The 13939-nt window shown below is 40.2% G+C and overlaps 1 protein-coding gene across 4 annotated transcripts in view; it reads right to left on the bottom strand.

Moving 5' to 3' along the window:
• EPB41L4A (erythrocyte membrane protein band 4.1 like 4A) overlaps positions 1-13939 on the bottom strand; it is a 117745-nt gene that overhangs the window by 12106 nt on the left and 91700 nt on the right. For 2 of the 4 annotated variants that reach the window (XM_069002584.1, XM_069002585.1), the window contains 4 exons: positions 12739-12852; positions 10293-10340; positions 5734-5811; positions 1211-1330 (listed from right to left, as the gene is read on the bottom strand). In XM_069002584.1, coding sequence (XP_068858685.1) covers positions 1211-1330; positions 5734-5811; positions 10293-10340; positions 12739-12852 — 360 coding nt within the window. Of the gene's footprint in view, positions 1-157; positions 690-1210; positions 1331-5733; positions 5812-10292; positions 10341-12738; positions 12853-13939 lie in introns of those variants that run through there. The other 2 variants (XM_069002587.1, XM_069002586.1) reach the window with 2 other exon arrangements.

Below are 13939 nucleotides of genomic sequence, written 5' to 3'. Positions count from 1 at the left end.
TGCTGGAAAATCAAAGCCATTTCATAAGTTAAGTTAACCACAAGAGGGAACCCGTGCTGTCCAAACAATGAGATTTACTTGGCCTATGGGTAAAAAAGAAAACCTGGCTACAAATTTAATCTAACCATTATAAACTGAGTACATTTCCTATTTTACAGCACTTTCTGTATGTAATAAAACAAACAGAAATCAAATTTAATCAACTGTATTTTCTGCATTCGATGCAAGTGAGCTTTAATAGTCCTGATTTTTAGTAACATATCATCATGTACAATTACATCTAATAACACATGACTTTTGTGCAGCTGAAAGTGAACAAGTCTGTACAAAGCCTGTTAAACTACAAATTCCAATATTTGGACCTTTAAAGGCAAATTCTATCCCTCATAAGGAATTAAAACTCTGCACTATGAAATTGGAGACAGCAATGAGTCCTAGCAACACAGGCAACCGAGAACAGAACTCAAGCGGATTTTAATGCTGGAAACTTCAATGCTGACTGTGGTTTCAGTGATACCAAACAGTGTGTCTATGGCCCAAAAACATGCCATTAGAAGAAAAATGTAAATTAAAGGAAACCAACATTTTCATTAGCTTGAGAAAATTAATTTCAAAAGCTGATCACTATGTCGGAACAAGCTATCAGCAGGAACAGCAGTGCCTGGCAGTAGGGCTCCATCATGGAAATCCTGGCATTGGGATGCAATATATCACTGACTGCTGCTTGTCAGGGATAATTTGACATGGAAACACGAGCACACGAGCAGCTGCTCTCATCTGAAACACCACTGCAGATATTATATGATTAAACTAGGATGCATGTATTTCATAAAAGTGTTTGCAGCTATCACATAAAATCTGAATGCTTCCACAGACTTGCAGCCCAGAAAAGAGGAGTAACTGTACTCATTACAGAACTAATGTTCAATGAGCCACTGAACCACCCAGGACTTCTTCCCAGGTGATGGACAGAGTTCCTCAGCAGCTTTGTTATAAAGTTCTCTCTCCGTTATTTGTGCCCTGAAATTCAAATCACTAAACAAAGGCAGTTTGACCACAAAGACCAATCTGCTAATGTGGGAGCATGCCATGTGAAAATCTCTGCTCCTCAGCAGCTGAGGGCTACCACCACACTGGAGACACTCCTCCTGCTTTTTAACATGATTCAACAGCCTTAGTTTACACATCAAAGGATATGAAGGTCACATACGATCGAGATCTGTGCCTGGATCGCCGGTAGTTTGGATCTGCCTGGGTTTTCCCCTTCTGCCGCCGCAGCACAGCTTCCCACTGAGGAGCCGAGTCAACCATATCATTCTCTTGCCGTAATCTGCAAAGGAAGTGCCAGGAGTTTAGTCTGAGGGCTCTGATGCAGGATGCTCTGAGAAGCAGTGGGATATTTCTTTTTCCCCCCACAAAAATCCAGGTCCTGCAATGCTGTACTTAACCTTTCATCTTTGCCAAATTTTAACAAATGCTCCTAAACTACATTAAAGTAAGAACTCTATAAAAGAAAACTCGCTGATTTTTTATTTAGAAACAGCATGAACTAAAAATGTAACAATCCATGTCCACAACGTGAAATCTTCTTCCCAGCCCAAGCCAAACATCTGGATATTTTTCCTGTTTACATATTCCAGTCTACCTCATCTGCAGCAAATAGGAGACCCACATCATAATACAAGGTTCTACTACTACAACTTTCACAAGTACTTTATTCCAGCATGCACCTTCCTAGGATCCAGGGGAAAATCCCCTTGGTGAGTCCCCACTCAGAAGAAGTGGTCCCTTCGTCCTAACCTGCAACAAAGCTCAGGATGCATGCAGATCTCCATGGCACTCATTCTGCACCATCCCCAGAGGTACTCTGTCATGGCTTATGTGCATCTAAATGACATGCTATGCCTTTTATTTCTTCTTTTTTTAATTTGGTTTCTTTAAAATCCATGAATTCATTATTGGAATGCATTACAGAAAATCCTATCAACTCAGCATATTTGTTAGCAGGCTGCAATAATTCCACAATGCCACAACCATCCAGGCAGCCAGGCAGTGTTTGACCAAAGTTCCACAGATGCTTCCCACAGTTTTGAGGTTGCACAAATGACTGCTGGGATGAAGTGCTAAGGTGGTGGAGCAAAAGGATATGCTTGGTCACAGCAGTGAATTTAAAATTTAGCAGGGATTTCAAAACATCCCTGGAAAATACCACCTGAGTGTGGACTGTCTGATCAGATGGTATGACTGGCATACTGGAGAAACCAGAGGGGAAGACTCACAGGTAAAACAAACAAAGAAGCCAACAGAGATAAAGGGATTACACTGGAGATGTAGAAAATGCAAAGTATGTTGTTGTTGCTCCTCAATTCAGATGTACTTTTCTCTTTGAGTTTTGACTTGTATCAGGCTAAACCAGCTACACAGGCTTCTGCTTTTCCTTTGATCAGATCTTCTCTCACATGCATAATGAATTTTGAGCTGGATCCCCAACTACTGTAAACAGCCACAGCTCTACGAAATGGTAGGAAGCATCTGGAGAAGACTGCAACCTCAGGTTTTGATTTCTACACAAATGTTTTTAAATCTGTAATCTGCTGACAGGTATTAACAAACTTCTACCTAAGGATTTAGTAGAAGAACTCACACAGCAACAAGTAATGAGTTGTGATTTTCATCCCAAATAATCCAATTTGTGCAAACAGCAATCATCCCATATGGTATAGACACCACCAACTGCCTCCCACACACGGCAGTCACTTGTACAAAAATACCAAAAATCTAAATATATAAAGTAGCATTGCAGCTATTAAAGCAAGCAGTGTCAGCCCACTCAAAGTCCTGTTGCAGCACAGCAGAACTCTACTAGATGGAGACATGAAGAAACAAAACATCCATTTTGCAGCTGCAAAGAAAGATGCTATGCTCACATTTAACAAGGTAAAAGATGACCAAGGTACGCAATCTCTACATGAAATACATTATTTGAATGCAATGTTCAATTCTAGTAATTTTGGGGCAAATTTTTTAGCTTTTTGGTGACAGAAATGACCAAAAAAAAAAAAAAAAATGGAAAAGCTGAACGTTTAACTCAAATCCTAAATTTCTATTTAAAGGTACTTTTGAATAAAAACTGCTGCCCATGTACTGAAAGCCCATTACAATTTTCCTTTCATTCTTTTCACCGAGCACTGGCACAGGTTTTCCAGAGAGGTGGTGGCGTCTCCATCCTTGGAGATACTGAAAAGCTGTATGGGAATGACAGCTCTTGGTGGCCCTGCTGGAGCAGTGGTTGGACCAGATGACACCCAGAGGTCCCTGCCAGCCTCAACCATTCAGTCACTCTGATTCTAATCAGATGGATTTGCTCAGCGAAACCAGGAAGGAAACTATGCTTCAGTACACACTGTCTGCTCCTTTAATACATTTTTGTCTACACAATAAATTTTGACCACAAGATTGAAAAAGCAAATGCATTTCTTCTGTGATTGAAAAGTGCTCATCACAGGTTTTTCAACTTTCATATGAACATCTGCTTAGGAGAAAACATTTATATGATGGAGTGAAACCCCAAAGACTGAGATCAAGTAAAAAGATTTTCCCTGAGATTTTTCTAGTGTTGTACCTTCAGAAGCTCTAATCTACATTTCTGGGGTTTTTTCTCATCTACATCTGGTTTTCTCTGATAATTTGTTTTCTCCTGGCAAATAGTTCACAGTGATCTCTTGTCACGTGAACAGTATATTCTACTCTACTATGGTCAGAAGAAGATTTCTTTGGTTAATGTGAGTATTCACTCATTTTATTCCAATAAAATAAAACAATTTTGTTTCTGCTTGTGTCAGGGACCTGGTTATTGTACTGGAAAATAAATTGTATTACTCTATGCAACAGCATAAACTTGAGCAACAGCAGTTGCAAGCCTCATTATAATGTCTTATTTAACTCTCCTAGGGCTGGCTCAGCTCTGATAACAGGAAAGCTACTCAGTGCCTCTGACCTTTCAGCTTGTTATGTTCCTGCTGTGGCTGCTAACAAAACACAGAAATTCATTATGACTGGTGTTTACCTGCACTTGCTCACAAGGAACAAGTCTTAGACTTGCAGCTCATTTAGTACCTGTTTACTCTAACACTGATAATGACTTTTTATCTGGCCTGATTTCAAGTAATCACCTCAGAAAAAGAGATGCTGAAACATTAACATTTTTGCTGTATCTTAGATTTCTGAAAATGTGAAAAACTTAGAAACAACTCAAAAAATTGATTTTTTTTTCTTCTTTTTTTGAAATTTCTTTCCATGAAGTGAGGAAGGGTTGGTAAAGGCCCTTTTATCCTTCAAAAATATGATAAGCAGTACTTATTCCTTTTCACAATTCAGTCTTTATATTGCCAGGAGTTCTTAAAAACATTCTTGTGGTCAGTCTCTTAATTTCTTTCATTTGCTTGTGGAGCTCCCTGCACAAGGATTTTCACAGGCGGGAAAAAACCTGGCAAGAGTATTCTAGGAGAAAGGGATACAAAATACCACTTACTGCTGATCACTGAAACTACACTCGGCATGTCCTTTCAACTTCAGCTGGAAAACAAACCTTCCATGCACAGTAGGTTATTGTTAACCAAGTATCTTACTAGACTGCACTCTAACTTAGGTAAGCTTCAAAGAAATCTTATGTCTCACATACGCTTTATGCCATCCTACGTGAGTGTCACAATGATTTTTTAGCATTTCTTTAACTACTGCAAGTCATGGTTAAAATGTAATTACACTGTATACTCCTACAGCACTACCTAGAATATGATTATTTCTAAGAGCTTCCAGAGATCTGGAAATAATTTATCACTCTGAGTACTGCAAAGAAGATATGAAGAAATGATGGCAGCTCATGGAAACAGCAATTTAGAAAATTTGCCTTAAAACAGTTCCTCTTTTGACCAGTTGCATTTCTCTTGCACTGTGTTTATGCAATATGAAGAAATTCTATGTGCTTTTAAAAACGTATTTTCTAAAATATATTTTTGAATATATTTGAATATTATTAAATTATATAGGGATGCTGTTATCTCCAGTGCAACATGAAAGATACAGCTTTAAAGGGAATTTATAGGAATTCAGTAGTTATGCCATCTTTTTCATATCAGCAACAAGAAAAATAGGATATATAATACAGGACTTGTTAGCATCACTTGATATGAACTACTGCTGTCCTATTAAAACTTGATGCTGTACACATTTTGGGTTTGGGACCACACCTGACATTTTGGAAAACAAAACAGTAATATCATTACATGCATGGATTTATAAACAGCATTGAAATTCATAGCCATTAAAAATGTTTTTACTTCTCGAAAGCTTATTTTCTGCTTGAAAAACTCTGCACTTGAATTTGTGAGGTATTGAAGTATATGCTGAGAATATTGTTATCAAGGTATTATCCCCTTTATTTGCATTTATATTGCAAGTCTTTTGTAAGTGTGCCCTGTATTTGACCATGTGGTTCATTACTGAGCTCTTCCCAAGCAAGAGGGGGGCAGGCATTCATTGCATACAACTATAATGATGTATTCTGGCAATTATCACTCTTCTTATTTAGAAAAGTGTCTTAAGCTGCCTCAGGAGGACTCTATACACATAAAACATGTTAGATCCCTTCTTACTAGGTTTATCTGAGAAAAGTCCATCTCTATTTGTCTGTGTTTCATGTCTCCCTGTCTAAAATATTTAATAGATTGTCACCTGTTTCTCTTCTTCCGATGCTCTCTGTTGGAATTTTCGGATTCACTGCCACTGCTGGTGTTACAGCGGGACCGTGACCTGGAGAAGAGAAAAGCAACATCTCAAAATGAATTTATCTACTATCACCAAAATTATTGTAGTGCTAAACGAGGAAGGAACAACACTGCAAAAACATCACTCAGATGTTTTTCATTCTCAGAAATCAGAATTAAAAGACTCTGGAGGGCTTGTCTACACCTGCAAGTCATATTATCTTTTTCTCATTAATTGATTGGGAAGAACTGCTTCAAAAGTAGTTCACCCACAGTGTAGTATAAGGTGAGTGCTATTTTCATTTTGAATAATTTCATTGTTTCATTTGTTTTATTTTTAAAAATTTATTTCATTTTATAATTCAGCATTCTTTTTGTGTATGCCACATCAGTGTGTTTCTTGGAGGTGTGAAATGTATCATCTCTAATCTGCATGTATTCTGGCTCTTTTCTTCTTGTATACTGTAGTATGCCCAACAGAAATTATACAGAATTTTGGGATTGCAAGCAAAACAAAATGCTCACAGATCTGTATTTTCTATTCACCTCAACTTCCATCCTTTAAGTTCATAAGTCCTCAGTCTATGGAGTCTGTTCTCCTCTCTCTCCTAAATTAGGAAATCATTAGCTCAAATATCTCATCTCCCATTCAAACAAAAATGTCTTAGAGTAACAGGACAGCTAAAATCTAGGAAAATCAGCTGAACTCAGCTTGTCTGAAGGGAATGTTAGCCAGCATGGAAGAAATACCAGTAACACTGGGATTCTGCTGCTCTTTATGGAAGAAGAAGGCTCAACTACCTACAGGCAAACTCTTCTCTACTACCTGAGACCCTTAAATCCATGATTGGATTTAGGAGCAGACAGACCAACTGTCAGGGCTTTGGTCCTAGAAACCAGGACTCTGTCACTGTACCACTGGCTATGTTGGAAATAATGTAACTTTTGAAACTTTTTAATTTTATTTCTCTAGTCAAGCTTGGTTTACCTTTGCCTTGGGGAAGGGAAGTCTAAGAGCTTTTTAGGGGGACTTTGCACCACTCAACAGAGATAAGCTTAACGTCTCAACAGACTGGGAGTAGCCCTAAAGATACCCAGAAAGATAACGACCATCAGCAAACATCAATGAACATCTACCCCAGACATTGCCCCCTGGCATGGTTGGAGACACTGGTCCGGAAAAGACTGACAACGAAATCAAGGAGTGAGGACCTTATTAACATCAGAGGTGAAGAAATCCAGATCCCATAGGAAGCCAGATACTAAGAACTACACAACTTGGGACCAATGAACAATAAACCAGTGGATTTCTATGGGTTTTGGGCTGTATACATGTTAGGAAAAATTTAGTAAAACTTATGTGTGTATGGACTATTTTCCCTGGCACATCCTGGCCAGAAATAAAGTAATGCCTGATTCTCTGTCACTTCAACTATAGTGTTAGAGGGTTTTTGTTTTTCCCATAGCTTTGGTGACAGCTAGGTCCTAAAGACTGCCACTCATCAAAACCTGATTTGGACCACTCATTCTTTAGTGTGAGGATGGTCTTGGAATGGTTAGATTTGATGATCTGGAAAAGGTCCTTCCCAACCTGAACACTTCTGTGGTTCCATGAATGCCCCCAAAGACAGATGTGTTTCTCTGCTATACTGACAGCCCAGCTGATTAATGAGGAAGGCTGACTGATATTAACAGGAGCTGGTCTACGAGAATTTAGGCTGCCTGGAGTCAGAATCAGTGACGGTTTTGCTGCAATGGAGAACAGAACTTTTTTTTCTGAGGTCTCTGGCCATGACATAAGAGCTATAAGAGGACAACTCCTGATGATGCTGGTAGAGATACATATTTTTGTATGCCTCTTGGCTTTTCTTTTGCTTTTTTAGATAGCTGACATTTGCAAGGGGACAGATGTGTTAAACTGCACCTCAAACAAGCCAAGGAGAGAAAGCAGTTCCTTAGGTGTAAGGAGAAGCATTTCACGACAAGGTAGGAAGTTGCTGACCAGCACCTGCTCACTGCATGTTCTAATGGCTTAGGAGGAAGAGCCCAAACAGGATGAGAGAAGATTGCTCCTAAGGAACAGAACAGATGAAGCATGGAACTGTGCTGTCTGGTGAGGGACACATCACTCTGCTTTCTACAGGACTACGACTGCATAACCAGGACACTGTTACACATGTCACTGACACACCTGAGAGCCTCATTAAATTCTCCATAATACCAGTGAATTATGGTTGCCTTCATCAAATTCCTGAGCTTTTAAATGCCTCAGTCTATGGAATCCATTCTCCCCTCCTAAATTAGGAAATCATTAGCTCAAATAGCTCCCATTCAAACAAATATGTCTTAGAATAACAGGACAGCTAAAGTCTAAGAAAATCAATTCAACCCAGATTGCCTGAAGGGAATAAATTTGGCAAAGTGAAATTTCCCCCAGAGAAGAAGCCTCTCCCCATCCGCAAACTTCATGTTCATAATTTAAAGCCAGATTGCCAGCTAAAAATACACCTTTCTGGGTGAAGCTCAAAGTGAGTATAAAAGTATGTGTGTTACTATCAAAAACTGTAACCCCAAAGGAAGAAGGAAGATTAAAAGATGGTGTCAAAAAGATTCTCTAGAGCACAATGGAAGCGTTAAGAGCAATAAATGCTCTAGAACCGCAGCAGACCTTACACAGCCAAAAGTATACCTTTCCCCACCCCAGTCTTATCAGATGTTTAATAAACATTCCACTAACATCAACATTAGTAAGTCATTTGAGCAACACTGTTCTTTCACAGTTCCAGGTCATTAGCATGACACTTTTCTTCTACATTTTTCACTATGACAAGAGTTTTCTTACTGTGATTTAAGTAATTTATCTCATAAGGTACCAAAACAGCCAAAAATCACAGAGTGGCAGGCAAAGTACAAGATAAAACATCCAGTGTGATCAAACTCAAGACAAGCCTTTCTCTAACTTTTCAGGAACGGAAATCTGATCCACCTTTTGGATACTGCACATCAAATTACCTTGTGTTCCCTGTCAGGAAAGCACTTGTGGGGACACAGAAGGGCTCCTGAGCTGTCAGCTGAGTGGCAGCAGCTCATGCTTTTTGTCAGAATATTATCTTTCACTGAATATTAAATATCAGCTTTTACTGAACTGAATAAAATACCAAAAATGGTGCGGAAAAAAAGATAGTTTCCTAAATCAGGTGCAAGAACACATGAGATCATCCTGATCTCTGACAATTTTAGGGTACCTTTGTCCTTTATTCCCCTGTTTTCTTTGTCATGCAATATATTTGATATTTTGCAGGTAGAATACCTATCTGGTCTGGCATAAGGAGCAGGAAAGAAGTCATAGTCAGTTTTTACAAGAGATACAACAAATACTGTTTAGGAGAGGGCTGGGAGAGCTGAGGAAAGCTCACAGCCTGGCACAGTCTTTTTCTGATTAAAATGAGAGGAGAATAGCCAAATTGTGAGGAAGTGGAGAAGGTCTTTTGCAATGTACAATAACAAACCTGTGCACAGCCTTTGGGGAGAGGTCCCTTCTGAGCACTGAGGCTTTCCAACTAAGATGCCTAACTAAATCTTCTCAGTTTTATGTGCTGGACATCTATCACAGGACTACCGCTGGCAACTTGTAATGCTAACATCCTTCCAAAAAATATTCTGTTCTCTTATAATATAAGTACAAAGTATGTGAGCACTTTCTCTGGCTTCCTGTGATTGTCCCTGAGATGTTTGTATCTCTGCCAGAGCTACTTTCCCGTGCTGCAGCAGTGATTCAGATCCTGGGAGTGCCTCCTCTCCTTCCCAAGCTCCAGGAGCCTCTGGCATTGAAATGCACTACACTGTCTCATTCCAGCAGTGCAAGCAGGAGCACAGGAGCCAGGAGAAGCACTGAACAGAGTCATGACAGGCAGATGTGGCAAAAATCTGTCAAAAACTGAAGCTGTTGAAGGGCACACCCAAATTCACACCTGCATTTTATTTGAAATGTGACAACCAGTCACGTGTGAAATGGCAGATGGAGGTGGGGGGCGGGGAAGAAGCTTAAGAAAAAATCAAAAAATGTGCAAGACAGCAAGAGGACCACCAGGAGTTACAGATGGCTTTACACTTACCTCTAGCAGGACAATTCATCTCAGATGATAGAACACTTGCTTGCAAAACAGATTAATTAAAAGTGGGTAGGGAGGCTGGAGAAGTAAAAACAATTCTGCAGATTCAGACTCCAAAAGCTAAAACCTCTGCAATTGACTTTCAAGTTGCAGATAAGCCCTCAGGAAACTTTCACAAGCTGCTTCTAACACGGGGTAGTAACAATGTGCTGCAAACTCTGTGCTGTTATAAGGCTGTGCCACAGAGCACTTTAGCAAAAGATAAGAAATAAAAAATTAAATGGTCATAACATAACAAACATTTCATACATTTAAGAAAATTAGGGAGAAGGAAGGAAAGGAGGGGATGCAGTGAACCAAAATATGACCAGTATCGTCACTATCATTTCATACCTGCTATAGATCATATATTTACCTTCTCCTTTGCTTTAAATCTGAATCTTCACCACTGTTTTGATTTTTCCTGTGACATTAAGGAAGTTTTAATGAAATATCATAGAGTCACTCAATACAAATACACAAAACTACCCTTAAAAAACCCTTAAAACTTTATGAAGTGTTTTAGTTTTTTGATGAATTTTTTTTCCAATATGATCTCAGGTAGAGAAAATAGGGCATATGCTTGTTTTAAACCTTTCAGGACACCTTTACAGTAAGTTGTGAAGGCGTGATTCCATTCAAGCTCTCATTGCAAACCCCTGACTTGCAAAATTAAGCATAGCATGCTGGCCTTTAGAGTTTCCTACTGTTTGCAACACACCAGAGCCTGGTGGTTTCCTCTTAACTCCAGTAAAGAGTGCATAAACAACACAGCTATTGTTGTTAACAGTTGAAAAGGAAAGTGCATGAATAAAACCAAGACTCAGGAAGGCATAATTAAGTTAGAACCTACCTACTGTTAGTCTTCACAGTCTCACATTCAAGATAAGACTTCTAAAAACATTTTGTTCATGTGGTAGCCCAAGAGAAAACTTGGTATTGGCATGACTGTCTGTCCACTGACTATATCAGCCCAATGCAAATCCCAGATTTCCTCCTGCACAGTGCACAAAACACTTTTCTTGATATAAGAGAGCTTTGCATTGCACATCTCTAGTTCTTGTTTTTACAAAGCCAAACAAGTCCTTCTGACAACTAAGCTAGCAATGCATCAGAAAACCTGTGCTGGGTTTGTCTGCAGTAGAGTTAGTTTTCTTCCCAGTGGCAGGTTTGGGGCTGTGTTTTGGATTTGTGCTGAACACAGGGTTGATGATATAGACATGCTTTTGTTACTGCTGAGCAGGGATTGCACTGAGCCCAGGCCTTTCCTGCTTTTCTTACTGCCACACTGTGGAAAGGGCTGGGGGTACCTGGGAACCTGGGAAAAGACACAGCCAGGACAGGTGACCCCAAACTGACCAAAGGGATATTCCAGACCTTGTGACATCAGGCTCAGTGTATAAAGTGGGGAGAAGAAGGAGGGAGGAGGGGATGTTGGACTGATGGGGTTTGACCTCCCAAGTCACCATGAGCGTGATGGGGCCCTGCCTTGCTGGGGATGGCTGAACACCTGCCCAACCATGGGAAGCAGTGAATTCATTCCTTGTGTTGCTTTGCTTGTGTGCATGGCTTTTGCTTTCCCTATTGAACTGCCTGTATCTCAACCCATGAGTTTTTTACCTCTTACCCTTCTGATTCTCCCCCTGATCCTGCTGGTGGGGGAGTGAGTGAGGGGCTGCCTGGGGCTGGGATGAGGTTAAAATATGACAAAACCCATTCAGGAAACACATCGCTGTTAACATCTATGAGGGCTCTATCCAACACAGCAAATAAACACAACTCCACTGCCCGAGAGTTACACTCATTTATTTGAGGTCACTAAGTAGGCACCATGGGAGAGTTTCTTAGTTTCTTCTCTCCTGTCCCAGACAGCTAATGGCAGATAAAAGGTCTGAAACAGTTCAGAAACCTGAGAAGGATAAAAGCTCCACATCAAACTAGATTTCCTCATCAATATAGCTGCATTGTCAGAGATCCCTTTGCAACCTCTGGCTTTGAAGGCCAAACAGGTAATTATTTCAGAGCTGTCAGAAAGAGATGTAACTCTGATGTGCTGGCTCCTAAGGCAGTTTTAGAAGACTGCAATGAATATGGCACGGTATCTGTGTCTGTTTATACTTCATAACAAATCACAGCACCAGGCAGGGTGCTCCAGCGATGAAAGCAGCTTCTCAGCAGGACAAATCGTCCCAGGTAACACACAATCTCTCAATACTCCATCACGTCAGAGCTGCCCCTGTAATTTTCTTTTTGGACACGCTCAAGGACACGCAGTACAGAACCTCCATCCATTCTATTTTACTTCTCTAAGTCGCTCAATTCAGCTTGTACCAACTGAATGTGTCACACAGTTGAATTTTTGCTGGTTTCCTCTCTAATGCAAAATGGCTCACATACAGGACTGTCGAAGACAGCTATATGGCTCATTTGTTTAATCCTTGGGGCAGTTAAAGCAAAGAAATGTACTTATAACACTGCATTGGAAGCTCATTGTCAAGCAAACAAATCCATCAATGCTTTCATTCACCAGGCAAAAAGAGCTCCAGTAACCAAAGGAATCTTGCACATGCCAATAATGCAACTTCTCACATTTTTAACATCATTTTCCCACAACAGCACACAAGCAAACAACCTGATCAAAGCTTCCTTTCCAAAAATAGCTGTGGTATTCTTGCTCAGGTGTATTTTTTTACTAACAACTGGCCCCTGGAATACCCCCTTTCCCAGGACCTAGCTGTGCCTGCACAAGCTGGACACCAAGCATGCAGGAGCCCAAGTTTCTACACTGAGAAGCTGACAGTAATTAACCCTGAGGGTCTTACCTCCTCCGAACTGGCTGCCCAGACTCATTCTCACTGCCACCAGATGGGTTCCTTCGGCGAGAGTAAGGAAACTTTGGTGATTTATTGCGGTCACTGGCAGAATTATACAGTCCACTAAGGTTAAAAAGGAAGAGCAAAGAGTCAGCTCTAAAATTTTCCAGGATTTTAGGCCAGCTGAGATTCAGCGTACAAAAATGAAAATATTCATGCACACACACACACGCGCACAGGTGAGTATTTGGCTATACATCCTTTTGTGGGTGTTAATGTGTGTGTTATGTAAATGCAGATGGTACTGCTTTTTAGCAATACATTTTTCACGCTAAACCTTAAAAATGTAGGGGAGAGGCCTCTTAGCATTTTTAAGCCAACAACTGTAAGCTTACAAAATAGAGATTTTAGTTTATTCATATTCTTTTACCATAATAAAATTTCTGTGCTTTAGTATGACATATCCAAACCAAAGCTAGGCATTTTTCATGTTCTCCATGGATGCAAGTGTTGAAAACTTGCCATGTTCCTTGTCATGTCATGACATATGTCTTCATCACAGAGCTGATGCTTGGGAACATGAAGCAATTCTACCTCCATTTCTCTTCTGTTCATCCATGCAAACCTCTGCCAATGGTGTGGAGGTGTTCCAAGTTTCAGCTTTCCCTCTGCTTTCCTACAAGCCTCTGGCCTTCAAATTGAATCCATTCTTCATCTACTTCTGCAGACAGCTGATTACAGCACTGCTCTGCACAGGTGAAAAGCTCCCACAGCTCATCGCAATGAGAATTATTATTAAGAGCTGTGAAAACTTCTCTGCAACATCCAGCCTGCTTATGTGTCTAAAACTGCATAGTGCTTTAGAATGAATAGATTTGCAAAAACTCAATCCTACGGTTCTTTAGCTCCTGCAAGGTTAAACTTTCCGCTGTTCTGAGAGCAATTTAAACACTGGAGCCATAAAGTGACAAGATGACACCACTTCTCCAAAAATAACCAATGAAACATCTGTCCTAGAAAGAGAATATTTGCTCACTGTTCTTTCTTTACTCTGAAAACTACTCTGTTTAGAGGAGGAGCACAAGGGGTAAATCATCACGGTGCCCCAAACGACACATCATGTATAGATCTGAATTGTCACAGAAAAGCAGGACCATTCTGGATTACACTTTACATGCTGTCGGTTCAGTAGCCCGTTTCCAATGTCAGC

Source organism: Aphelocoma coerulescens, assembly GCF_041296385.1.
Source record: "Aphelocoma coerulescens isolate FSJ_1873_10779 chromosome Z unlocalized genomic scaffold, UR_Acoe_1.0 ChrZ_unloc_scaf_1, whole genome shotgun sequence".
In the NCBI taxonomy this organism is placed as follows: domain Eukaryota; kingdom Metazoa; phylum Chordata; class Aves; order Passeriformes; family Corvidae; genus Aphelocoma; species Aphelocoma coerulescens.
The sequence above is the reverse complement of the archived record's forward strand: the minus strand, read 5'-3'. Positions and strand labels throughout refer to the sequence as shown.